The sequence below is a fragment of the Pyrus communis genome, chromosome 3 (genome assembly GCF_041283825.1).
Source record: "Pyrus communis isolate YQ-2024b chromosome 3, ASM4128382v1, whole genome shotgun sequence".
Classification (NCBI taxonomy): Eukaryota; Viridiplantae; Streptophyta; class Magnoliopsida; order Rosales; family Rosaceae; genus Pyrus; species Pyrus communis.
In genome coordinates this window covers 30,050,454-30,074,945 of record NC_142567.1, presented here as the reverse complement: position 1 = coordinate 30,074,945, position 24,492 = coordinate 30,050,454, and the positions used below count along the sequence as shown (strand labels likewise).

At 37.9% G+C, this 24,492-nt stretch overlaps 3 protein-coding genes and 1 long non-coding RNA gene across 9 annotated transcripts; 3 read left to right on the top strand and 1 right to left on the bottom strand.

Moving 5' to 3' along the window:
* Nucleotides 1-3,449: 3,449 nt before the first annotated feature.
* On the top strand, nt 3,450-11,610 carry LOC137715226 (uncharacterized). Its single transcript, XM_068454472.2, has 20 exons — nt 3,450-4,933; nt 5,271-5,474; nt 6,016-6,120; nt 6,234-6,299; nt 6,381-6,545; nt 6,975-7,049; nt 7,135-7,289; nt 7,683-7,818; nt 7,897-7,966; nt 8,071-8,198; nt 8,288-8,344; nt 9,081-9,266; nt 9,358-9,450; nt 9,653-9,738; nt 9,824-9,890; nt 9,979-10,045; nt 10,124-10,260; nt 10,476-10,567; nt 10,694-10,760; nt 11,046-11,610. The coding sequence occupies exons 1-20, from the start codon at nt 3,707-3,709 to the stop codon at nt 11,208-11,210; spliced, it is 3,348 nt and encodes a 1,115-aa protein (XP_068310573.2). The 5' UTR covers nt 3,450-3,706; the 3' UTR covers nt 11,211-11,610.
* Nucleotides 11,611-12,269: 659 nt separating this feature from the next.
* On the top strand, nt 12,270-15,630 carry LOC137716214 (peptidyl-tRNA hydrolase, mitochondrial). 6 transcript variants are annotated; one of them, XM_088691872.1, is made up of 9 exons: nt 12,357-12,695; nt 12,852-13,048; nt 13,156-13,243; nt 13,328-13,395; nt 13,684-13,734; nt 13,821-13,894; nt 14,351-14,409; nt 14,489-14,565; nt 15,011-15,630. In XM_088691872.1, exons 2-9 carry the CDS (start codon nt 12,941-12,943, stop codon nt 15,140-15,142), a joined length of 657 nt encoding a protein of 218 aa, XP_088547998.1. In that variant the 5' UTR covers nt 12,357-12,695; nt 12,852-12,940; the 3' UTR covers nt 15,143-15,630. The 6 variants fall into 6 exon arrangements, with proteins under 6 accessions (XP_068311734.1, XP_088547998.1, XP_088547996.1 ...); XM_088691870.1 differs by having other exon boundaries at nt 12,779-13,048; XM_088691871.1 differs by having other exon boundaries at nt 12,357-12,699; nt 12,783-13,048.
* Nucleotides 15,631-16,673: 1,043 nt separating this feature from the next.
* On the bottom strand, nt 16,674-24,371 carry LOC137716018 (uncharacterized). The gene is made up of 5 exons (XR_011065624.2): nt 24,082-24,371; nt 23,756-23,811; nt 20,330-20,507; nt 17,701-18,422; nt 16,674-17,437 (listed from the first exon to the last, which is right to left on the bottom strand). It is a non-coding gene; the product is annotated as an uncharacterized LOC137716018 (long non-coding RNA).
* LOC137716017 (uncharacterized) lies at nt 17,073-18,705 on the top strand. Its single transcript, XM_068455403.2, has 2 exons — nt 17,073-17,431; nt 17,631-18,705. The coding sequence occupies exons 1-2, from the start codon at nt 17,073-17,075 to the stop codon at nt 18,391-18,393; spliced, it is 1,122 nt and encodes a 373-aa protein (XP_068311504.2). The 3' UTR covers nt 18,394-18,705.
* Nucleotides 24,372-24,492: the final 121 nt, after the last annotated feature.

Sequence of the window (24,492 nt, the reverse complement as noted above, 5' to 3'; positions counted from 1 at the left end):
ACTCAACGCATCCTTTACTTGTTGGAAAAACGTCCTCTCTCATGCTTCTGGTAATTTGCGTAGTGGGACAAGTTTAGCGGATGAGGTAACAATATTTTTATTTATTTATATGCATTCCACCCACATCAATATTTTAATTTATTTAATTTCTTATGTAATTTTTATGTAATATGCATTCCACAATACTTATGTAATTTTTATGTAATTTTTATATAATTTTTATGCATTCCACAATTCTTATGTAATTTTTATAGACACTACAAGCACAAGCATTCTACAATGCAAAGAACCATAACAAATCATTCAACAAATGAGAATGTTGGCAAATTGTCAAAGATTGCCCTAAATACCAAATTGTGGCAACCGGTCCAAAAGTTGTCATGCACGGTATGGGTTTACACAGTTCGCTAGAAGCAGACACAGCCGAACAAGAAGCCAACACATTTGAAGACACGAAAGGGATGCCTGAACAAGTGCCAGAGACCCAACCGACTCATCAGTCCCTCAGACCTCAAGGTAAAAAGGCATCAAAGAAAAAAGGTAGTTCTTCCAAAAATGACTACACTAAATATATGGAGGAACTTACTCGTCAAGGTGAACTGAACATGGCATGGGAAAATGCTAGAGATGAGGAAAAAGCTAGAGATATGGCAGCAATTATTGCAGCTACTGAGGCTCGTGATGCGGCGGCTGAGAGACAAAGAGAAATAGTTAATCGAGAGAACGAGATGATTAGAGAAGCACTTCATCGAGAGAATGAGATGCTTAGAGAAGAAAGGATGGCTCAAACAGATCGTGACACTATGAACAAGTCTCTAATAAGACTGTCTCCGAATTCAAAATATTTTTGGACTTCAGAAAAAAGAGATGTCGTGCGAAGGAGGCGTGCAAGAGATGCCGAAACAAGTCAAGGGGGTTCTAGCTACAGAAATCCTAGCAACCAAGATCCTAGCACCACATATCCTAACTCCACAGACTTTATTTAATTTCTTATGTAATTTCTTATTTACTTTTAGAACTTTATTTAATTTCTTATGTAATTTCTTATTTACTTTTAGAACTTTATTTAATTTCTTATGTAAACTTAAAACACCAAATAAAATTACATAAAACACCATTTAAACTTAAAATTACATAACCTCACCATTTAAACTTAAAACACCAAATAAAATTACATAACCTCACCATTTAAACTTAAAAAAAAAAGCAAACACACTAAATAAGATTACTTAAAAAACAATACACTTTATTCTTCAACCACAAGCCTTATTTTAATTATCTTCGCCTTCGTGCAATCTCCACTGATGGTCAATCAAGTCATTCTGGCGGGCTATGTGCCAGTATGGCTCTTGCAATGAAGTGTATCGTTGAATGATCAATTCATTGTAACGTCCATCCTGTTCCAACGGCTCGTGTTGCACGGGATCTTCGGTCCGGTCATGAGCATAGTAGATTTGTGTTCTTGAGTTGTTCATCGGATCCGGCTCGTATTCATCGACGGCATCATAATCATACTCGTCTTCAACAATCAAATTGTGGAGAATAATACACGTCATCATGATGGATCGAAGAGCCTCGACATCAAACATTCTAACTGCAGCCCTGACAATGGCCCAACGAGCTTGCAAGATACCAAAACAACGCTCGACATCCTTCCTTCACCCTTCTTGACACTTTGCGAAGTGTTTCTCTTTTTCACTTTGCGGGTGTGGCACTGTTTTGACAAATGTTGACCACCTTGGGTAAATACCATCTGCAAGGTAGTATGGTCCCTCGTACTTATTACCATTAACCCAATATGTGCATCTTGGCCCACGCCCTTGTAGCAGTTCGTCAAACACTGGAGATTGGGCAAGGACGTTTAGGTCATTCTGAGCTCCTGGAACACCAAAAAAAGCATGCCAAATCCATGTATCAAAAGAAGCCATCGCTTCCAGAATGATGCTTTTGGCTCATTTTCTGTCGCCATAAGCTCCTTGCCATGCACTTGGACAATTTTTCCATGTCCAGTGCATGCAGTCGATGCTTCCAATCATGCTAGGGAAGCCTCGCATCTCACCCTTCCTCTGAAGCCTTCGCATGTCCCTTGTCGTGGGTTGCCGAAGGTACTCATTGGTGTAAAGGGCTTCAATTGCAGAGCAAAACCGCATCAGGGACTCCAGAACTGTTGTTTTTCCCATCCTTGCGATCTCATCCACTTGATCTGCAGATGCTCCATATGCAAGCATTCGCAAGGCAGCAGTAATTTTTTGCTCAGGAAGAAGACCTAGAACATGAAAAGCATCCTCTTTTTGCACAAAATATGGATCATGGTTGCAAACATCATTCATGATTTTAGCGAACAAACTTCGTTGCATTCTAAAACGACGTCTAAAAACATGATCAGGGTAAACGCTGTTGGGAATAAAATAATCTTCCAAGAGATCTTTACCTCGTCTTTCCCTTCTTCTATCGATGTTTGCCGCACGTCCGGGTTTGGCTATCTGACCCATAGCTTCCATGATACGGCTGGAATGTGAGGCCCTCCGCCTTCTATGGTGATCATCCTCATCCTCCTCCATTGCGAAGGCCTTATCTCCACCTCCACCTTGGTCAAGATTGACCAATTCTTCCTGTTGTGCCAACAACCTTTTCTGCTGCTCTTGCAACTGTTTATACGCTCTCCTTGAAGAAGACATTGTAAGAACTCAAGATTTGAAAACGATAAAGAAGAATTCTGAGCTAAAAAAAAGGATTGAGTTTAGTGTGAGGATAGATGTAGGGATGTAGGGTTTATATGGACAAAAAAAAAAGAAGATGAGGTTCTGGACAATGCCACGTGGCACTACGTGATTGATTGAAAATCTTAGCGGAAATCTATTCAAAAAATAGTACGTTCGGATAATGACACGTGGCGTGACGAGATTGGTTAAAAATCTTATCGAAATCTTGCCTAAATTATTGTAAACAGGAAGTGACACGTGGGTTGTCGGGATTGGTTGAAAATCTTAGCGGAAATCTATTCAAAAAATAGTACGTTCGGATAATGACACGTGGCGTGACGAGATTGGTTAAAAATCCTATCCGAAATTAAAACTATTTTTTTTATTATTATTTTATAAAAAAATTATTTAATATTTTAAATGGACTGGGTGCCAGCGCATTTTGTAGGGGTGGAGATCGTTTGTGCCAGCGCATTTTTAGACTAGGTGCCAACACATTTTTTTTGGGGTGGAGATGCTTTGACCTATTACTGTTCATTGGGTCTATTACTGTTCAATTAAGTGGATAAATGGGCTGGGTGCTGGCGCAAAGTGGATAGGGGTGGAGTTGCTCTTATAATAGGTGAGACATGATAATATGGTTTAAGTTCATTTTTGACGGTAATCACTTACAAACGATCATCGTAATACTAAATAACAATAACGGTTAAAAATAAATATTTAAACAAAGAATCTAACTATCAACTAGCACTTGTATAATCTACAAAATGAACGGTCTCTTGCCTAACAAGGGAGCCCCACTCATCTACTCCCACTCATACTTTTAACGCAACGCACCGTTCCCTATCTCCGCAGTCGACACCCCAAAAAACCCTAAATTCGAAAAAGTCTAAGTGAGAGAAAGAGTGAGAGGAGAGAGAAAGAGAGATAGCCCGCCACCTTCCTCATCATCCACAGCCAAAGTCTCTAAAACCCTACCTGCAACTCTCGACTTCGCTGCAGCAATGGCCGAGTCGACTCAGCTACAGCAAGCTCAACTGGCGACGATTCTCGGGTCCGACCCGGCCCCTTTCCAAACCCTAATCTCCCACCTAATGTCCTCCGCCAATGAGCAGCGCTCCCAGGCCGAGCTCCTCTTCAATCTCTGCAAGCAGACCGATCCTGACTCCCTCTGCCTCAAACTCGCTCACCTCCTCCAGTTCTCTCCCGCTGCCGAGGCCCGAGCAATGTCTGCCATTCTCCTCCGCAAGCAGCTCACTCGCGACGACTCGTACCTCTGGCCCCGATTGAATCCGACAACCCAATCCTCGCTGAAAACGATTCTCCTGACCTGTATTCAGCAGGCGGACAACAAATCTATCTCCAAGAAGCTCTGCGATACAATTTCCGAGCTCGCCTCCGGAATCTTGCCCGACAACGGCTGGCCCGAGCTCTTGCCGTTCATGTTCCAATGCGTCTCGTCCGATTCGCCCAAGCTTCAGGAATCGGCGTTTTTGATATTTGCTCAGTTATCGCAGTACATCGGCGACACCATGGTGCCGCACATAAAGGAGTTGCACGCCGTGTTCTTGCATAGCCTGGGGAACTCGCCGAACCCTGACGTTAAAATCGCAGCTTTGAACGCCGTCATCAATTTCATCCAGTGTTTGACAAGCTCTGCCGAAAGGGATAGGTTTCAGGACCTGTTGCCGGCGATGATGAAGACGTTGATGGAGTCTTTGAACAACGGGAACGAGGCCACAGCACAGGACGCTCTTGAATTGTTGATTGAATTGGCAGGGACCGAGCCCAGGTTCCTCAGGCGGCAGATTGTGGAGGTTGTCGGGGCAATGTTACAGATTGCCGAGGCTGACACCTTGGAAGAAGCTACCCGGCACTTGGCAATTGAGTTCGTAATCACCCTTGCTGAGGCCAGGGAACGTGCTCCAGGGATGATGAGAAAATTACCACAGTTTATAAGCCGATTGTTTGCCATTTTGATGAGGATGCTTCTGGATATTGAGGACGAAGCCTCATGGCATACAGCGGAGAGTGAAGATGAGGATGCGGGTGAGACTGGTAATTACAGTGTTGGGCAGGAGTGTTTGGATAGGCTTGCCATATCCCTGGGTGGGAATACCATTGTTCCCGTGGCATCCGAGCAGTTGCCTGCTTATTTGGCTGCCCCTGAGTGGCAGAAGCACCATGCTGCATTGATTGCTCTCGCCCAAATTGCAGAGGGTTGTGGCAAGGTAGTAATTGTTATTCATTATTCATGAGTAGTATTTCCAGGTTAACTAAATGTTGGTTTGTTACACTATTATAGGATATTTTGTTGTCCAAACACTTCAGATGTTTTTCTGTTGAAGTGGTAGAATCTGCGAAAAGTACACCTTGATTGTTGATGGGTATTGTTACATTCACACTTGACACATCTAAACGAATTTTTTTAACAACAAAGCCTTATCCTACTAAGTGGGATCGGCTGTATGGATCCTAGAACGCCACTGAGCTTAGTTTTACGCTGAGTTTTCCATTAGTGCCGAGTCTTTGTTTACCTTATTGTTAATCTGTTGTTTGGTGTTTCAGGTAATGACAAAAAATTTGGAGCAAGTGGTGGCAATGGTATTGAACTCATTTCAAGATCCACATCCTCGTGTAAGGTGGGCAGCAATTAATGCAATTGGGCAACTGTCTACAGATTTGGGTCCAGATCTGCAAGTTCAATATCACCAAAGGGTACTCCCGGCATTGGCTGCAGCTATGGATGATTATCAGAATCCCCGCGTTCAGGTTAGTTGCTGATTGTGTTTTTGGGTTCTCTTTCTGATTAATTGAATTGGTGAATGATTTGGTTTTTGCCATGCTAGTGTCATCTTTAACCTACTATAACTAACACTATTTACCAAAAAAAGGTACGGTTCATGTTGACCTTGTCACCACAAGACAAATATTGAGAGACAGTTTCTCTTCTTAATACTTTACGAGTTGTGAACTGTAGAGCATTATGGTATGTATGAAGTTGCTTAAATCAATAATCTAATTAGATAGTTCATTTGATTGACGTTTACTTGAGGAGTCATTTATGCTGGAAGTAAAAAAAAAAATTAGGCTTTAGTTTTGTGAGCACTATTTATCACGGTAGGAAACAATTTGTTATGTGCTTTAGTTTTGTGAGTTTGAGTTGCTTTATGTATTGAATTTGTAATATGCGGTGATTGCTCTGGATGATAATATGACATGCCCTTTTTATTAGCTCATTATCTGGACCATGTTATTGCATGTGCTTGATTATCTATTCATTTGCGTCCTCTTTGTAATTTGATATCTGCAGGCACATGCTGCTTCAGCGTTGCTCAACTTCAGTGAGAATTGTACTCCGGATATTTTGACACCTTATTTGGATGGGGTAGTGAGCAAATTGCTTGTACTTTTACAGGTATGTGCTTCTAAAGAAAATAACATATTCATCTAATAAAAAAACTTGCATAATAATAATCTTGTTGAACTAGTATTAGTTTATGTGCTTCTAAATATTTATGTCTCATGCAGAATGGGAAACAAATGGTGCAAGAGGGAGCCCTTACTGCTTTGGCATCTGTTGCAGATTCATCTCAGGTATTGTTTCTATTTAATGTATTACCTCTTGTTTAATGTTTTTTAATAGATGATTAAGTTTGATGGTAATGGGATTTGTAGGAGCATTTCCAAAAATACTATGACGCAGTTATACCTTACCTGAAAGCTATCTTGGTGAATGCAACTGATAAGTCTAACCGCATGCTTCGTGCCAAATCCATGGAGTGCATTAGCTTGGTTGGAATGGCTGTTGGAAAGGATAAGTTTAGGGATGATGCGAAGCAGGTAAGACATTATATCTTTGTATCCATTTTTCACTGTATCAGAGCATCCTTGTTTTTGAGTTTGTATTGAAATAATTATCTTGCATACCACTGGTTATGGAATGGGTGGAACAGTCTGGATGCTTTGAAGCTTTGTTTTTTTAATTTATTTCGTAACCTCCCCCTCACGTCCCAATAGAAATTTAATTTCATTGGAATTGTAACTTTTCCTTTTTCTTGTGCACTCTACAGTTTTATATTTTTAAGCTCTTTTATGTTATGGGAATGATAAATTGAATCTTCAAGCTGTTAAAGTTCTGCTACCATTTTACTTAATCTAAGATAAGAAACCTGTTTGGAATATGCTGACAATTTCTTGTGTTGTGTGTTTGAACTTTTAACTTAGCTAATTATATAGACTCGTAAACTGATCGTACCATTATTCTTGAAGGTCATGGAAGTGCTGATGGCTTTACAAGGATCTGGAATGGAGGCAGATGATCCAACGACAAGTTACATGCTACAAGTATGTTCTTATTTCTTAAATTGCACAAACATTACTATACTTTCAACCTGGTATTTTCCATAAGAATTGATCTACAATGGTGTAGGCATGGGCAAGACTCTGCAAGTGCTTGGGACAAGATTTCCTCCCCTACATGAGTGTTGTAATGCCTCCTTTGCTTCATTCTGCTCAACTTAAGCCAGATGTAACCATTACATCTGCTGATGACAATAGTGATATTGATGATTCTGATGATGAAAGGTAGAATATTTTTCAATTTTTTTCATGCAAGTTCAATACCAACAGCCATGTATAATGTATGTGAATGTGGTATTATTAGCTATTTCTTGCTATCCTTCCTAAAGGTTGTTATAAATGCATCTGGATTTATTGTTGGTTCATATTCACTTTTACCACATTACACCATTATCTACATGCCGCAAAATGGATAAACATAATGGCTTTGACATCCATAAATGATGTTTCTCTTCTTGAACCTTTGGACGATTATCTGCGTAATGTACCAATTTAGCAATTTAAAGATTGCAAGTTGTAGTTAGTGTAATTGAATGCAGAAGATATTTACATGTTGCAGTAGGGTTATTATGCTGCTCTTTAGTAGCTGTTTCTCTTAATGTTGCTTTTCCGTTGCAGTATTGAAACAATTACTCTTGGGGATAAGAGGATTGGAATCAAGACTAGTGTCCTGGAGGAAAAAGCTACTGCTTGCAATATGCTTTGTTGCTATGCTGACGAGTTGAAAGAAGGATTCTTTCCTTGGATTGATCAGGTCTGTCATAGTGTATCGTAATTATTTTTCTTACCTGGCTTCCTATGAATGGTACTTAAAAATGTAATGTTTGTGCAGGTTGCCCCAACTTTGGTTCCACTTCTTAAATTTTATTTTCATGATGAAGTTAGGAAGGCAGCTGTTTCAGGTATTTTTTTAATTTTGATATTAAACGTTTTTATTTGGGTTTTCCCCTTCTGATAAAGAAGTAGTTGGAGGTTTGATAAAGAAAGATCTATTTTTTGTCTGTAGCGATGCCGGAGCTGCTGCTTTCTGCAAAATTAGCCATAGAGAAGGGGCAAGCTCAAGGTCGTAATGAAACCTATATAAAGCAGTTGTCTGACTACATTGTTCCAGCTCTGGTGGAAGCATTACACAAGGTTGTTTATTATTTGTCAATTAAGCCTCCTCGATCAGGGTGTAATGATATGATGTTTCTCTGAAGTATGAGAGTGCAATTTGTGTGCAGGAACCTGATACAGAAATATGTGCAAGTATTTTGGATGCACTAAATGAATGTTTACAGGTATGCCATATTTTGAAGAAATTTATTAAATTTCCTTCGAGACCTGGTTTAACTTGTGGTACTTATTCTGCACAAGTTCAGCTTTGTGGTGATGGGAATTGCTAAACCCGATTTGGGTGCCTTGCGCGGCGCACCAAAGTGCTTTACGCTTCTGACCTGGGATCGAGCCTGCCTCCTTAGAGTGTGCGGTGTCTCTCCCATGGGAATGGTTGGTAAGCTAGAGCTTATGCTTTGGTACCGTCCAGCAAGAGTCGCCCTATCGGGTGAGCTTTACTGGTCTCTCGGAGAGGTACCCAATCCTCGGAAGATCCGGGATGAAACCAGCGAATTCCCGCAATTGTGGGAAACTCGGGATAAATGTTGCCTCATATCTTGCTGGGCACCAGTAGTCTATGTATCTTGAATGCAATTTGATACTGGATGCTATTGGATACTCGAGTTACCCTGTTTTTCTGCTTTTTATTTCAACTGTTTGCAGAAGAAAAAACTGCAGTAACTATAAGAATAATAGTTTATCATTATATCTTAATTATTTTTAAACTTTGAATTGAAGACAGTTACTGCACCATAATACTAATTGTTATGTAGTTGCTACTCTACTGTCTAAAAAAAGTTCTATTTGAGTTTATTCATACTTTGCTTAGTTCGAAATTCAATAACTTTATTTTGGCATTTCCATCTTTATCATTGCTTGAATAAGACACCATTCATGCATTCTCTGCATCTTTTGTTTCAGATATCTGGACCACTTTTAGATGAAAACCAGGTCAGATCCATTGTAGAGGAGATAAAGCAGGTGATCACTGCCAGTTCAAGTAGAAAAAGAGAGAGAGCAGAAAGGACCAAAGCAGAAGACTTTGACGATGAGGAAAAAGAGCTAATTAAAGAGGAAAATGAACAAGAGGAAGAAGTTTTTGATCAAGTAAGTTTTCTCAAATACAATCTTTAAGTAGCCCATCAATACTATTGTTGATGTTTTCATGATTTTCTTTAACACCTTTTTCTCATTCCAGGTGGGGGAAATCTTAGGAACTCTGATTAAAACATTTAAAGCCTCTTTCTTACCTTTCTTTGATGAGCTATCATCGTATCTAACACCTATGTGGGTGAGTTTCATCTCAAGGGAGCTTCCCGCTTTAAGATTTCAACTTATTTGTTTATATTTGCTTAGTATCATTCCCTCTGATTGTCATTTTGAGGAACCAGAATGTTCATTTGAAAATCTTATTATTTATGTTCTATTGTGCCGATCTTTATTTTCGAGTTAGTTTCTTTGTTTAAATTATAATAGTGGGTCCAAACCAACAGGCCAAGGATAAAACACCTGAAGAGAGAAGGATCGCAATATGCATCTTTGATGATGTTGCGGAGCAGTGCCGTGAAGCAGCTTTAAAGTAAGTTTGTTCTATTAGAAATGTTTGGGCTGAACTAAGTCATATTGTTGTGAACTCATCTTTTGTTCTGATGTTGTTGGATCAGATATTATGACACATTTCTTCCTTTTCTATTGGAGGCCTGTAATGACGATAACCCTGATGTTCGACAGGTCTGATCTCACCAATCTATTTTAATGTGTAAGGGTACTTTTTTCCGTAAGTTTTATGTGATTCTTTTTGTTTTTCTTTCCTTTTCAGGCAGCTCTATATGGACTTGGTGTCTGTTCAGAGTTTGGCGGAATTGTAATTAAACCTCTTGTTGGCGGTGAGTCTGCTTGTATGTTTTACATAGTTGGAATATTTCTGATTGCTTATTGTAACACTTTCTGATGGCTTTATCCAGAGGCTCTTTCGAGGCTAAATGCTGTGATTCAGCATCCTAATGCCCTGCAAGCTGAAAATGTGATGGCATATGATAATGCTGTTTCTGCTTTAGGAAAAATATGCCAATTTCATCGTGACAGTATTGATGCAGCTCAGGTACTTTATTTTTGTTGTGACATCTGAAATTCATTTGTTCTGTTGCCACTGTATGCAGTGTGTGCACTATACAGTGTTTCCTGAATTTTTTTTGTAGCACAACACTAATGCTTTGTTGTAACTTTTATTCAAGATTTATTGACATATTTCTTTTATTGGCTGCAAATTTTTTATTTCTTCGCTTTATGGTTTGTCAACTTTCTGTCATTTGGCAGGTAATTCCTGCATGGTTGAACTGTTTACCAATTAAAGGTGACTTGATTGAAGCCAAAGTAGTTCATGACCAACTTTGTTCTATGGTGGAAAGGTAGAGCTTTGTCTGTCTTTTACTTTGTGCCTAATCCTGTTACTTTTCGCCTTTTCATGCAATTAATGTTTAGAACACCATGACCGATGAAATTTATAGAGGTGCACCTTTGTAATCCATCTGCAGGTCTGACAGAGAACTTTTGGGTCTCAACAATCAGTGTCTTCCTAAAATTGTTGCCGTGTTTGCTGAGGTTTGTGATCCATAAAATGATTTAGCACTTTTACACCAAGTATTTTACACACTTAGAAAATCATGATATGTGATATTCTCTTTTCCTCAATGACACATATCTCATTAACTGATAAAAGTACAAGTATTATCTACATTCAATTGCCTAATTTGCTTTGTTGTACTGGTCTTGCTGATAGCTGTAAACTTTTTTCACGATGATATTGCCCCTTGCTGATTTTGTTTGTAATACATATTCAAGAGTGCGAGTATATTTACTTTGAAGGGTATGATTGTTCTCTCGTAGGTTCTATGCGCGGGTAAGGATTTAGCAACAGAACAAACTGTAAGCAGAATGATTAATCTATTAAGGCAGCTTCAGCAGACTTTGCCGCCAGCTACATTGGCCTCAACATGGTCCTCCTTGCAACCTCAGCAACAGCTTGCACTGCAATCTATCCTCTCCTCATAAGTATCGTGGCTTGGATTGTGCATATTTCTGCTTTCGGATACACAGATCTGTCTTGTGTGGTAATTTGTGTCACCAATTCTTTTCCTTGAGATGGTTCCCGGCGGTTGGTTTTGCAAAGTGTGGGTGTCATCATTGTGATTTGATTGTCTACTCCTTTTGGTAAAGATGGGGTATATGCAAGTGTCAATTGTGGGGGCTCTTTTTGTGGGTGGCTGTGGTTCGTGAGGGTTGTTGGTCGACAAATTTGTGTACCAGTTTTGGTCTCGTTTGCATGTTTGGTGTATTCTATGTCTACATTTTATGTTGTGGGAGTCTGTTGCTAGTGGTTGATTCTTTCATTCTGTTTGAAATTTTGGATCCCAAAAGGCAATAAATTGGCTTTATGGTTTATACGACTGTAGATGCTCGTGTTGTGTTGGATTGAGCTTCGGCATCTCTCACATTTTTCGTCTTTTCATTACGTTCACGCGTAATCGCTTCAAGCGACCGTGGAAAGAGTGTTTGGGCCGTTTCTGTTCAAATTCGTACAAATAAATGTCCAGGAGTATCGGGTTATAATTTAAGGCGTACATTCAATGTCATTACTTGAAAATTGGGATCACGAACAAAGTTAGACTAGACTTGTAGCTCGTTTGGATGTGTTTTTAAAATAACTGAAAGTGTTTTTGGTAAAAATATTTTTGGAACCAATCTTTAGTAAAAATGAAAGTAAATCCTAGAAATGCTTTTGGAAAAGCACTTAAAAGTGTTTTATGGAAGAAGCCTATAATTGGTGTTTCTTGCAAAAATTACTTAAAATGCTTTTGGAACCTAAAAATATTTTCTCTAAAAGTGCTTTCAGCTATTTTAAAAACACATCTAAATGAGTTATTGGTTAACTGAACATTATGAAGGAAGTTAGGTCCTTTCGTATACCGAACAATTTGTAAACCTATAAATTTGAAGTGTGTAAAGATGAGTAAACCTTGAAAGATTTGTGGCAAGTTGGATGAAAATTCAAGAATAATTTTCTTTTAAGAACGACAATAAGGTTAGCAATGCAAATTGGAAGAGTGCATTGAGTTTGTTTGGTGTGTTGTAAAGCTTAAGAAAAAAGTTATATAGGACGTCAATAAGATCATCAATGTTTTATAACAAGAAATTTTGGTAGGTCAAAAAATAACACATGCAAAAAATTATTGTGTCGAAGATGAGAATGTTTTGATATGGATACGTGGACACATGAGAAAGTATAGGATTGGCACCACTTAGTGGGGAAACTTTATTGTTATTGTTGTTTTGGGTGGGAAGATTCATCTTCGGTATAAACAGAAGGTCCCAAGAAAACGAGTGCGCTTGGGCCTTGAGCAGAATCAGCACGGCAACCGTGACTTTTGCAGCACCGCGTGGTTGCTTGTCAGAGCATCTAAAGCGTCCAAAGCCAAAGCCAGACCAAAACCCGCCCTTTCTGTCTCACTCTCTCACTCTTCTCACTGGTTATGTGAGGCAAGTTAATAATCTCAAACTTGTCTTTGGCTTTGCAGTCACTTTAGTAATCTCACACTCCGTCATCGAATTACAAGTTTCAGACAGCGCGGAAGATCACTCGCTATTTACATTTTGAATGCACTCTAGCTGTTTGTGAAAAGTTGTGAGTGGCAGGTGGGTTGGGGGCTTTCGAGTTTCGACTTCATTTTTCGATGAATTATGGTGCTGAGGCTTAGTGGGAGGCGCTGAGGACAAGGGAGAAGATGCTTAATTGGTTAAGTAGGCGTTACTTTTGCACGGCTGCTCCACGGCCATGGCTATTTGTAGGTTTGGGCAATCCCGGCGATAAGTACAAAGGAACTAGACACAATGTACCCTACACTATAATGCATTCTAGATACCCTGATTTGACAATGTTTTGTGTTTCTTGTTTTTTGTTTTAATAACAAGTTTCAGATTACCTTCTTTTGGTTTGAAGCAGACGGGGTTTGAGATGATTGATGCTTTCGCTAATTCACAAGGCATTGAAATGAACACGGTCCATTGCAAAGCCATCTTTGGGCAAGGCATGTGAATCTTTGCCTATGTTACTTTGTTTGTTGTCATTTTTTATGTTTGTTTGTGAAGTTCATGGAAGTTTGGTATTGTAGGTTTTGTGGGTGGAGTTCCGGTTTTTCTTGCAAAGCCTCAAACTTACATGAATTTGAGTGGTGAATCTGTAAGTGGCTGATATACTTCCTTTTCACAATCTGATGGAATTATGATATTGTTCTTCTATTTGCAAAAAGGTTATTCATTGATCTAGCCTACCGAAATGATATTTGTTCCGTGCATTTCATTCCTTCTAGCACACTTCCAAACCCATTTGCAATTCCTTCGTGATTTTACCTGCTTCACTTTTGTATGTTAGAGACTTAGAGCTATTAATCCTACTGCTTATGTAACTAATGTTAGTAAAAGAGATATCAGTGAATGGTTTAACCTCGCGTTTCTCTTTGTTAAACAGATGGGGCCTCTTGCTGCTTATTATAAGCTACCTCTCAATCGTGTGCTAGTGGTACTTTCTTCTTCTAATTTTAAGCTTTTTTGTACTTATAGCATCTGTACGTATCTTTATGGTTTTCCTTTTATTCTTGGCTGCAGTTTCATGACGACATGACCTTACCATGTGGAGTACTTCGTCTTCACCCAAATGGAGGTCACTTATGCCACAATGGGTATGATCAAATTTATTACTTTCGGGTTTTAAGCAAATATGCTTCTATATGATTAAGCAATGATGAAAAATGTCTTGCCTAAATGTTAGAACCCACCTGGACATTTATGTTTACCATGGTTATAGTTACGTAGCCTGAATTGCTGAGTTCACAATAATTGGTGAGCTAATTATATAGCTGCATATTAAGATGGCTTTTTGGTATTAGTAGAACATCACTACTACCATGAAGAGTCAAGACCATTATTATGTGGTGTTACCAGAATTCTTCTGGTCAAGCTTGCCTTTTTCAGGATCATCAACCATTAAGCACTCATATATTTACTGAAAATGTATTAATTTTCCTCTATCTCTTGAAAGGCCTTTCAATTTTGCCATCTCCCACACTCAAACTTAGGGAAAATATGTGGAATCCGGTACTTATCACTGATTTTTTTTTTTTTTTTTTGTTATTCAGGTTGAAGAGTGTGATCTATCACTTTCGAGGGAACAGAGAATTTCCTCGACTAAGAATCGGTGAGTTTGAATGTCCAAATTTCATAGTTATGTTAATTTTATTATCACTTGCTAGAAAGTCTGTTGAATTTCTTGTAAGGTATCGGAAGGCCTCCTGGTCAAATGGATCCGAAAGCATTCTTGCTGCAAAAATTTAATGCCACAGCTCAAGGACGAGTAAGTATATTTTGGTTGTGTATTTGTCTCAAACAACATTTCTTGACACATCCATATTCTTAGTTTGTTTCTTCTATTGCATTACAACAATTACCAGATACTTAGAATTTATAAAAAGTATATTTTGAAGGATTATACTACCATTTGTTTGCTTGTTATTTACTGATTCAACTGTGGATAAGACGTTAATTAAAGAGGTAGACCTAGCTGTTTAGAAAACTTTATGAAATCTGATCTTTGTAAGATCCATTCATTCCATATGGATTGCATTCATTTTAAATTTGGCCAAGTATTATCGAATCCTGCATTTTATGTAATTGGACTCGTTTTCTGCTTAACAATTTGATGTCTAATCTTCGTTTGGTTTATGTTATCATTCCTTATATCCTAATGTAAGTCTAGTAATTACTTGGAGGGATAATGATGATGTGCCTGTTTGATCTAGATTGATGCTGCTTTGCAAGAGGGAGTTAATATATTGAAGGTCGTGCTTTCTAAAGGCTTCGCAGAAAGTGCGAGACGCTTCAATTCAGAGCAGAAATACAAGCATCTAAGAGTAGAAACCTTGCCAACATGAATTTACACAGCAGCGTCTGTAAATGAGTAAATGGGTTTTTGTTTTTTGGGATAACACTTGGGTCGTGATTGTCAGAATATATGGAAACTCGACCGGTCGTTGAATCTAAAATCAAGAGGACCTACGGGCGTTGCATTGTTGACAACCCATGTCATCGAGTAGGGTTCCAACAATCACGGCTCAAGGATTATCTTTGTTTTGAGATCGTCTTTTGTGCTATAAATGTGACCCATCACCCATCAGCTTTAAATTTCATCAATGAAGGTAGAGCGATAAACGACCTCAGACTCATCATTTCTCGAAGTTTTGCCGGGGAGTAGGCAGTCGGAAGTCTCAATGTCTCATGACTGGGGGTTGGGATCCGGTGGGCACCCAGTGCATAATTTTATCATAAATGCCCATTGTATGCAGTTTTATTTGCATTGAAGTTGTTTTCACGATTCGAACGATCTTTGGACCATAAAAAAATAATATTTTCGTTTCATGAAGACTCGTCTTTCGGTCAACTCGTTGAATAAAGCGGAGACTGGGGAGTGGCTGCCGCTGGTTGTAGTTGTATTTGTAAGGTTGTCTGAAAAATAATATAGAAAAGAAAAGAAAATAAAGGCTCAGTGCTCTGCGGGTCCCGTCTGCGGCCATCCTGTGCTGTCATTTCTGCTGCACTTTATGATTCAAACTCCGCCAGTCCCACGCGCATTCGGGTAAAGGTTAGACTGGTACTCTCCCATACGCAAAGCGTAATTGAAAGGAACATGAAAAAATAAAGTTAAAACAGAGTAGAGGTTGTAGGTTTCTAACTCTGAGTAGTTAAGATGATTAAGGCCTGGTTTGGTATTGAGGTGATTTTGAAAAAAGCTGGGAGCTGTTTTTGTGTTTGGTAAACATTCAGCTTTAGCTTTTTTTTCACAGTTTTGGGTTAAAAAAAGCCAAAAACAAGAAGCTGCAAAACCTAGCTTTGAAAAATCGACTTTTTTTCACATCTGTTTTACATAAAAGTTTACCAAACACTATAATACTGCTTTTTTTTTTTCAAAAGCATTTTTACAAAAAAGTTTACCAAACACTCTACTGCTTTATTTCACAGATGCTCATTCTCACAGCACAGCAGAATCAACTTTTTTTCAAAGTACAGCAATACCAAACCAGCCCTAATTCATGCACTCGATTTATATTGGAGGTTAAAAAATATAGAATTATATACACACCGTCTAATATTTTAGTGGATATAGTGCTTCAAAGCGTCTTGGGTTTGAAACTTTATTTAAAAAAAAAATTATTATAATATTTTCAAACCCTTCCACTCCTCTTAATAATAATAAATTAAAAAAAAAATACAGTATTATAAAATAAATCAATAAAAATCATCATATAAATGCTTAAAAGCTACTAATAACTAAGAGATATACATCAAGTGTATCTAATTAATATAGATGTACATAGCCACAATGGGAGAACTCCATACTGAAATTTTAAGTAAGGAAAAACATTGTGAGTGCACTAAATTGATGCAATTTTTTTTATAAGGCATCACTTAGTCGGATTCGTAATGTCATTTAATAAGAAATTATCACATTGACACGAGTAAGATGGAATTAACCAGCTGCCCCTAAATTCCAGTAGAGAAAATATAGCTCTGGTAAAGCAAGTGGTGTTAAAGCAATAGATAGGCGCGTGGGAGTATATTCAGCTGCCTATCACAATATTATTATAGCTGTGTCTCGGCTCCCCATCTTTTATCTCTCGATCTCATCTCCCATCCTCCTCAATACCAAACTAGGTGAAGGTACAAAACTATATCTACTTAAACACAAACAAAAAAAGAAAGAAAAACAAGATCAGGTTGTCAAGATATCAAAATCTCCATTTGTCTTCGCATTCGATCCACTCCTACTCAGAAGAAGAAGAAAAACAACACTGAAAAAGCTTTACAATGAGGAACCCCCCGTCGTCGTCGAAAGCAACAGCAGCAGCAAGTGCTACGATGACAACAGCATCGCCGTCGTCGAGTAAGGCGGGGATTGCCGGAGGGAGTAAGACGCCGTGTTGCGTAAAGGTGGGTTTGAAGAGGGGGCCGTGGACTCCCGAAGAGGACGAGCTGCTGGCCAATTACATCAAGAAAGAAGGTGAAGGACGGTGGCGGACCCTCCCTAAGCAGGCTGGGTTGCTCCGCTGCGGAAAAAGCTGTCGCCTCCGCTGGATGAACTACCTCCGCCCTTCCGTTAAGCGCGGCCAGATCGCCCCCGATGAAGAAGATCTCATTCTCCGCCTCCATCGCCTCCTCGGCAATCGGTAAAGCTACATACATACATACATACATTTATATACGCATTATCAATTTTCCTCGACAACATTATCTTATCCATATGTCCACTCTACAAATTTATCATCATTTCATTAAATTTTTAGGGTTAGGGTTTCACTGTTCATATATATTATTTTGAATTAGGGTTTAATTACTATTTTGGATGTGTGTATTATTTGTCTGTAGGTGGTCTTTGATAGCTGGGAGGATTCCAGGTCGTACGGACAATGAGATAAAGAACTACTGGAACACACACCTGAGCAAGAAGCTGATAAGCCAAGGCATAGATCCCAGAACCCACAAGCCTCTCAATCCAGATCATCACTCTGCTGCTGCCGATGCTGATGTGGACAACACAAATAAATCAGTTGCTGCTGCTGCTTCTTTCAAGGCCAATACCCGGTTCTCAAACCCTAATCCTAGTCCTCCTCCTTCTGATCGTCTTGTCCATCAAGGAGCGGATCCCAGTATCAACGGTAATGATGGAAACATCGCAATTGATCATGATCTGGGTACTATAGTCCATAGCTGTGCAAACTTGATCACGTCCATTAACAATCCCGATGCTTCTTCTTCGGCCGCAGCAATGGGCACTTTGAGTTTAAGGACCAACAACAACAGCCACGCTGGAGTACTACCTGGGGGAGGAGGAAATGAAGAGGACGAGGACATCAACTGTTGTGCGGACGACGTCTTCTCTTCGTTTCTGAATTCGTTGATCAACGAGGATCCATTTGCTGTACAACACCAATTGCAACAACAGGTACTGCACAATGGGAATGTTAGTACACACGCAGCTGGTGCTGGTTCCGACCACGTTCCTTTGATTTCTATGACTAGTGCTAGTACTATGACGCCGTCAACATTTAGCTGGGACTCTGCTGTGCTCATGTCTTCTGCTTTCATCCAAAATGATCACCAGAGGGTTACTGATCAAACGGAGCAGTAGCTAGCCACCTGTTTGATTGATCAATCACACTGCGCATGTTGAAACAAGCAATGCAGTTGCTTAATTAGTTAATTTATATGTGGAAATTAGTCCTAGGTAGGGTTTGAAATATCATATGAAATGTGATTTTGTGGGTAAGCGGTATCTCTATTCTTAATTATTCGACTACTTCAGCATCGATCATTTTGGCACTACGAATGGGGGCGTATATCACTGTATGGTCGATCATGTTTGTAATGTTATCTATATATATGTTACCGGTATTGTAAAACAAACATTTGATCAATGTTAATTAATCTATATTTATAAATATATAGAGGGTAATTTATGTGTGAATCAATTTCATGTTTTATATCTCTGCCACATTTCTCATTTTGCATGCATACATACATACATACATACATACATATACATATATGTATATGTATGTATGTATGTATGTATGTATGTATGTATGTATAGGGGTTTGTAACCCTGATGACAATGCACCGAAGAGCATCGAAATTATAATGTAAACACTTTGTATACAAAAATATAATGTCAGATGCTCAATTAAAGTTGATCTTCATGGAAGGAGATTATATATCCGTTCATTCTTTCTAAAGTGTGATCTTCAACGCATGCAAATTCAAGTTCATGGAGGGGGATCGATATGTGAATTCAACGCAGAAGAAGGTGCAAATTATCCCAGAAGTTCTTAACATGGTGAAGCTTTTACTTTACATTTATGATTAATATTGGCACTTAATGTATTCTTTGATGTTTGTATATCTCATATATAGTGTCAGTCAGATATATCCAGACTAATATGCTTCAATATTCAAAATCTACTAGCTAGCTAGGATCCGTGGATCATGAAGTGTATATGACAATCAGATACACATATATAGATGACATGAACATATAAATCTTCTTTGCTTAAATCCCAAATAAATCTTGTACTAATCCGTTTAGTATATCTGTATTCATTTAGTGCATAAACGTGGTAAATATTTGACATCTTTCTAAAATCTTATTACATCTAGCATATAATGCATCTGAGTGATAAAAGACTAGTTCTACAACCACACTTTAAACAAATTGATCATTGAGGGTAAGTATGCAAAATAAGTAAATAATGGTCGATATGATATATATGATTCCAAAATACGTTACAACACAATGATATTGCGTGCATGAAATAAGGCTATAATCATTATAGAAATTAAAATATCACATTCAGAATGTATTCATTTTTTTAAGTCATTTTTTTTAAATATTTCTAACTTTGAATTTTCTTGTTCTTGATTCTCATATAATTAAATTTAAAAAACGGGTCTTTTTTTATACCGTGTTTCCTTACTAAATCATCAAAAACATTTGAGACAATGACAAAAACACGAAACATATATAGTAGTGTTTATTATCTCCCTACATATATATACGATAGCTCCAAAACATAAACAGAAAGAGGATATGGCAACAACATAGAGGATATGGCAACAACATCAAGGTTATAGACACAACTACTGATGTAAATTAACGTTGAAAGGAACTAGAGAAAGAGAAAGAAAGATAATTAAGTTCTTATATATGAAAGATCAATGCATGGTATTAGTTAGAAATATGTTTTGGTGCAAACTTTAGTAGTGAGCACGTATTCTTGCTTTCTGTATATATAATGTGAATATATAACTGTTTAATTTGATCAGAAGTACTTAAACCTATACATAATACCTTAGAAGACATTAATTCCATTAAGGGAATGAAGTTCTAACCTTATATATAATTTTAAACTCAATCTAGTTATACACTTATACTACGAAAAATCTGGGGTTAATTAAACCACTGTTTCTGTTTAGATAGAAACAGTAGGTAGTACTTATGTTAATTCCACGTAAGCACCAATGAATCAAGAAGCTATTTAATTAAGCCATCATGCAATATGCATACATACGTGTCAAGGATGAAAGTCACTTTCTCAGAATGGCAGAGCATGAAATAACATCATCTGGTTTCAACTGATAAAAATAATTATTGAGTGTGTACACTTGATCATCTGTGGAACAAGATTTCGTTGAGCAATTTCAATCAGTTTCCCAACATTTCTGATGCGATATCGTCGTGTGAGCTTCCTGCAGAACCATGCATGAAGAATAAAATGAAATCAATAGAGTATACGCCCTTGATGCATATATGCATGATAATCATATGCTGACCGTAGGATAACATCAACACGTTCGTTCTAATTATCTAAGATGGAAGATGGCTCACAACACCAGGCTGTTGGCTTATTGTACCTTCTCTCCCTCTATGACATATCGTATATTTTACCATAACAGGACAAGGCACGACAAGCTTACTCCTCAACACCTCAAGGCTTACGCCTTGCTTTTGCGAGACCCTAAATGTCTTGATTTACATCTTCGCCTCTTGAAACATATATTGTTTATAGACCGATGTACAATAAATATTACAACAAATTCATATTCAAAGTTTTCTTTTTGTTGATAATTAAAAGGCCTAAATATTTTCACGAGCACCTCCTCTAAATATGTTGACTCACAAACTTCATGTCTTAAACTATGAGCTATAAAATTAGTTGGGTTGTGTTTAGATGAGGGACTTAGAAGTCTCAGGGCATCGAGGCCAAATTAGTAAAAAAAGATGAAACTATAAAATGTTACATAAATGCTATATTTGGACGAGGGATTTCCAAGTTATAGGATTAAAAGCCAAATTATGAAGAAAAAGGTTACAAAATGATAGGAGAGATTAGCTAATCCCTTTGCGGGGATGTGTCATTTGCAATCTCTCTTACATGTATTTGTATCGCTCTATATATAATGCATTATATCCAACATTTTGTTATCATTTTCTTTATAATTTGGCTTTTAATCCCATGACTTGGAACTACCTTATCCAAATTTAGCCAAAGGGTATTACAAATGCAATACAAGAGAACTATGAACACATATGTCTCTATAAATGATTATGTAGTACATTTTTAATTCTATGTTTTAGTGTGTTTCTTCCTTTTTTAACCTAAATTCCTGTCACTTAGTATTACAGTCTAGTGATATTTTTCTTCACTTGTAAGTGAGAGGTCTTTGGTTTGATTCTTGCCAAAAGCGAGTTTGAATCACATTATTGCTACCTCATTAGAAGACTAAACTCACCCATTTTCCCTTAGTGTAGATAATATCGTTTGCGAAAAACAAAAATCTAAATTCCTTAGGATTAAAGTCCCTCACCCAAACACAATCTTGGCTATTTGATCACTTTGTTAGAGGCACATGCAAGCGTTTAATTTCTACTACAAACTAGATACCTTTTCAGTAACTATAATAATGTTTGAAGAAAGCTCTCCCAGCCTAGAAAAAAAGCGCGGCTCCCCCTCTCCCAGAGTCAAGAACCTCCAAACTCCCATCTCGGCTTCAGCCGCCGAGCCCTTCCTCTTGGGTGGGATCGGTGGCAACCCCATCTCCTTCTTCCCTAATAACCTTCTTCTTCTTCCTTAACTCTTCTTCCCTAATAACCTTCTTCTTCTTCCTTAACTCTATCTTCTTCCTTTTCTTTTCATTTGGCCCTTGATTTCGGGTAGTTTTGTTCCGAGATTGTCTCATTTTCCTTGAGGTAATTTGTCTTATTTTTCTTCAGCTTTGTCTCAATTGTTGGCAAATCTTGTCGTTGATCCAAGTTTCATGCATTTTTATTTCCAAATTGTTGTTCCTAGTTGCGAGCCACTGCCCACCTACTAGTATGGCTACTAAAGTGCATTTTGCTCTATTTGGTAGGATTATTATGGGAGTGGTTTAAGTGCGAGTGGCTTGCCCAACCCCATTTTCCGTTCATCCTTTATGCCTGTAGGTTCTTCTTTTTGGTGGCGGCTTGACGATGGTGGTGACACTAATTTGGTGGAGGAGGCTGGTTCTTGTTTCCAGATCTAGGGTTTCGGCATAGGCATTGTTATGTGCTCATTTTTGAAGCTTGTTTTCTTATTTTACTTTTATAACTGGCTGCAATTTTACTTTAGTGTTGTGCATTGCATTTGAATTTGTCCCGCTTTTTATCAATATGTTTTATTTTTAATGAAATTAGTTGTTTGACCGAAAAAAAAAATAATGTCAATAAATTAACCAGGTAGAACTGAAACTCGAGCAAAGTGGTAGGTAACACAGTCCAAACTAGTAAAGAAACCTACCTTGGTATTGGGTATGTGGCCTGATTTTAACTTATATTGAATTCTAAATGGGCCTTTAAACATTAGCCCAAAGCTTATATTACTTGCGTGTTTGTCTACTTAAGGTGGAAAAATAACAAATTTAACCTAGCGCACTTTACAGTTGACCTTAGTTGCTGTCTCCTAACTGTTCAGGACCGTTGTGGTTTGACCTGAATATCGAAATATTTATATATCTGATAATCCGACCCTCCACTCAAAAGATCAAACTACCAGTCTTCTGCGATTGGTAGATGGTTGACTTGTTGCATGCCAATTCAGTAGCTGCTTCTACTGCAACTTGTTTGACTATTTAAAATTTGAATAGTGCTATTTGTATACTTATTTTTACTTCTTACATATTTTTCTCAGTTTTCGATCGTCGGATCGAATAGACTAAAAAGATGAATGACTAAAATTTAACAAGAATGTATGGAAAGTAAAAATAAATGTATGAATAACACATTCCTAAAACTTTGGTTGTCTATCTATTCCCTCATGAAATGTCTAACACTCCATTGATGTCCATGTGCATGAACATTTTTTGCGTATTGATACAAGCGTATCAACTACCAATCTAATCTTATATGAATAGTCAACTAATGGGTGTGAAAGAAAGAAAAAAACCCGGTTTCATGATTATAATCTTAGTGTTGTCAAGTTACAGACTTGTAATTCAAGTGAGTGAGCAAATTTACTTTCACTTCTCCGTCTGAGATCATGTTGGATTTTTTTTCATCCCTAATATGACTTGTACAGAAAACAGTGTGTCATTTTATTTTCTTAGCAAATTGCAGTTTTTTGTCATGATTAACATGCATCAAAACATTTTAAGGTTTTTTCTTTTCATGGGGTACTCTGCGAGTAAAGGGTTAAAACCTTTATTCAAGTCATTTCCAATTCATGAAGAAACAAAAAAAAGAGTGTATATATGATTTTGTATTAAATAATATTTCAGGGGTGGGTCAAAGGCTCCGAAACAAGCTTTGAGAATTTGTCTTCTGGTGGGGGTATTTTCTCATAATTTCAAATGGCCTCCGATGGGCACAATGCTGCACCTTTTCATGCCATAATATTTTCTCAACATGATAATTTGAAGAAAACATCTCAAAAATAAAAATAATCACAAAAATGTGAAAAAAGAAAGAAGAAGGAACATACACAGACAGACGGAGTGCGTCGTGAGAGTTTTGTCGTCGCTAAAAAAACATATAAACCTGAAAAACAGAGAAAAGAGAGAAAACATATATAAACAGGCATTTGCTATGAGCCCCATTTAACTTAATCATGATATTAACGTTTTTGGGCAGGCTCATTAACTAAGATGATAAGAATAAAAAGCTACCATGTACATGCATAAACCAACCTACTTCTCCAAAAAGCGCTTAACATCCACAAACATGAAGAAGGCAAGTATCATCACAAAATGATGAAAGCAAAGCACCATTAAAACAGAAAACAAGAAGCAAAAGTTTTTCAGGACTTACTGAATCATATTCATCCGCGAAAAACTGTACATCTCCGCCGTTCGAGTCCTTTTCGCCAAATGCATTACTGCTCGATGAGACTGGCGCAATGATCAAACGGGGTCATGGAAATCTCAGTAACTTAAAGTAAGGGTTGAAACTGGAAAAAGTTGTGTGAAAGAAACTTCGTGTTGTAGAAAGCTCTTGCACCCAGTTTTTTATAGGAAAGTACACGTGTCAGTCAGGTGCTTGGTGGCCAAAAGCTGCAGCTCCCTAGAGGAAAGGGATCATCTCAATATACCTTCTTTCTAATTCACCAAGTTCGGGGATCTGGATCGTTGAAATTTGATCCAACGATTATAAATAGGGACTCATTTTAAAAGTTATAATAATTTTAGCCGTTGAATCAAATTTCAATGGCCTAAATCCTTG

What these genes read in the sequence shown, in the direction of transcription:
- LOC137715226 (XM_068454472.2), top strand. Translation starts at nt 3,707, where the DNA reads ATGGCCGAGTCGACTCAGCTACAGCAAGCTCAACTGGCGACGATTCTC. An exon ending in TTAGGGATGATGCGAAGCAG is followed by an intron (nt 6,546 to 6,974) that starts GTAAGACATTAT and finishes TTATTCTTGAAG; the next exon opens with GTCATGGAAGTGCTGATGGC. An exon ending in CTTTGTTCTATGGTGGAAAG is followed by an intron (nt 10,568 to 10,693) that starts GTAGAGCTTTGT and finishes ATCCATCTGCAG; the next exon opens with GTCTGACAGAGAACTTTTGG.
- LOC137716017 (XM_068455403.2), top strand. Translation starts at nt 17,073, where the DNA reads ATGAGGAACCCCCCGTCGTCGTCGAAAGCAACAGCAGCAGCAAGTGCT. An exon ending in CATCGCCTCCTCGGCAATCG is followed by an intron (nt 17,432 to 17,630) that starts GTAAAGCTACAT and finishes ATTTGTCTGTAG; the next exon opens with GTGGTCTTTGATAGCTGGGA.
- LOC137716214 (XM_088691872.1), top strand. Translation starts at nt 12,941, where the DNA reads ATGCTTAATTGGTTAAGTAGGCGTTACTTTTGCACGGCTGCTCCACGG. An exon ending in CAAAGCCATCTTTGGGCAAG is followed by an intron (nt 13,244 to 13,327) that starts GCATGTGAATCT and finishes TTGGTATTGTAG; the next exon opens with GTTTTGTGGGTGGAGTTCCG. An exon ending in TGAATTTGAGTGGTGAATCT is followed by an intron (nt 13,396 to 13,683) that starts GTAAGTGGCTGA and finishes TTTGTTAAACAG; the next exon opens with ATGGGGCCTCTTGCTGCTTA.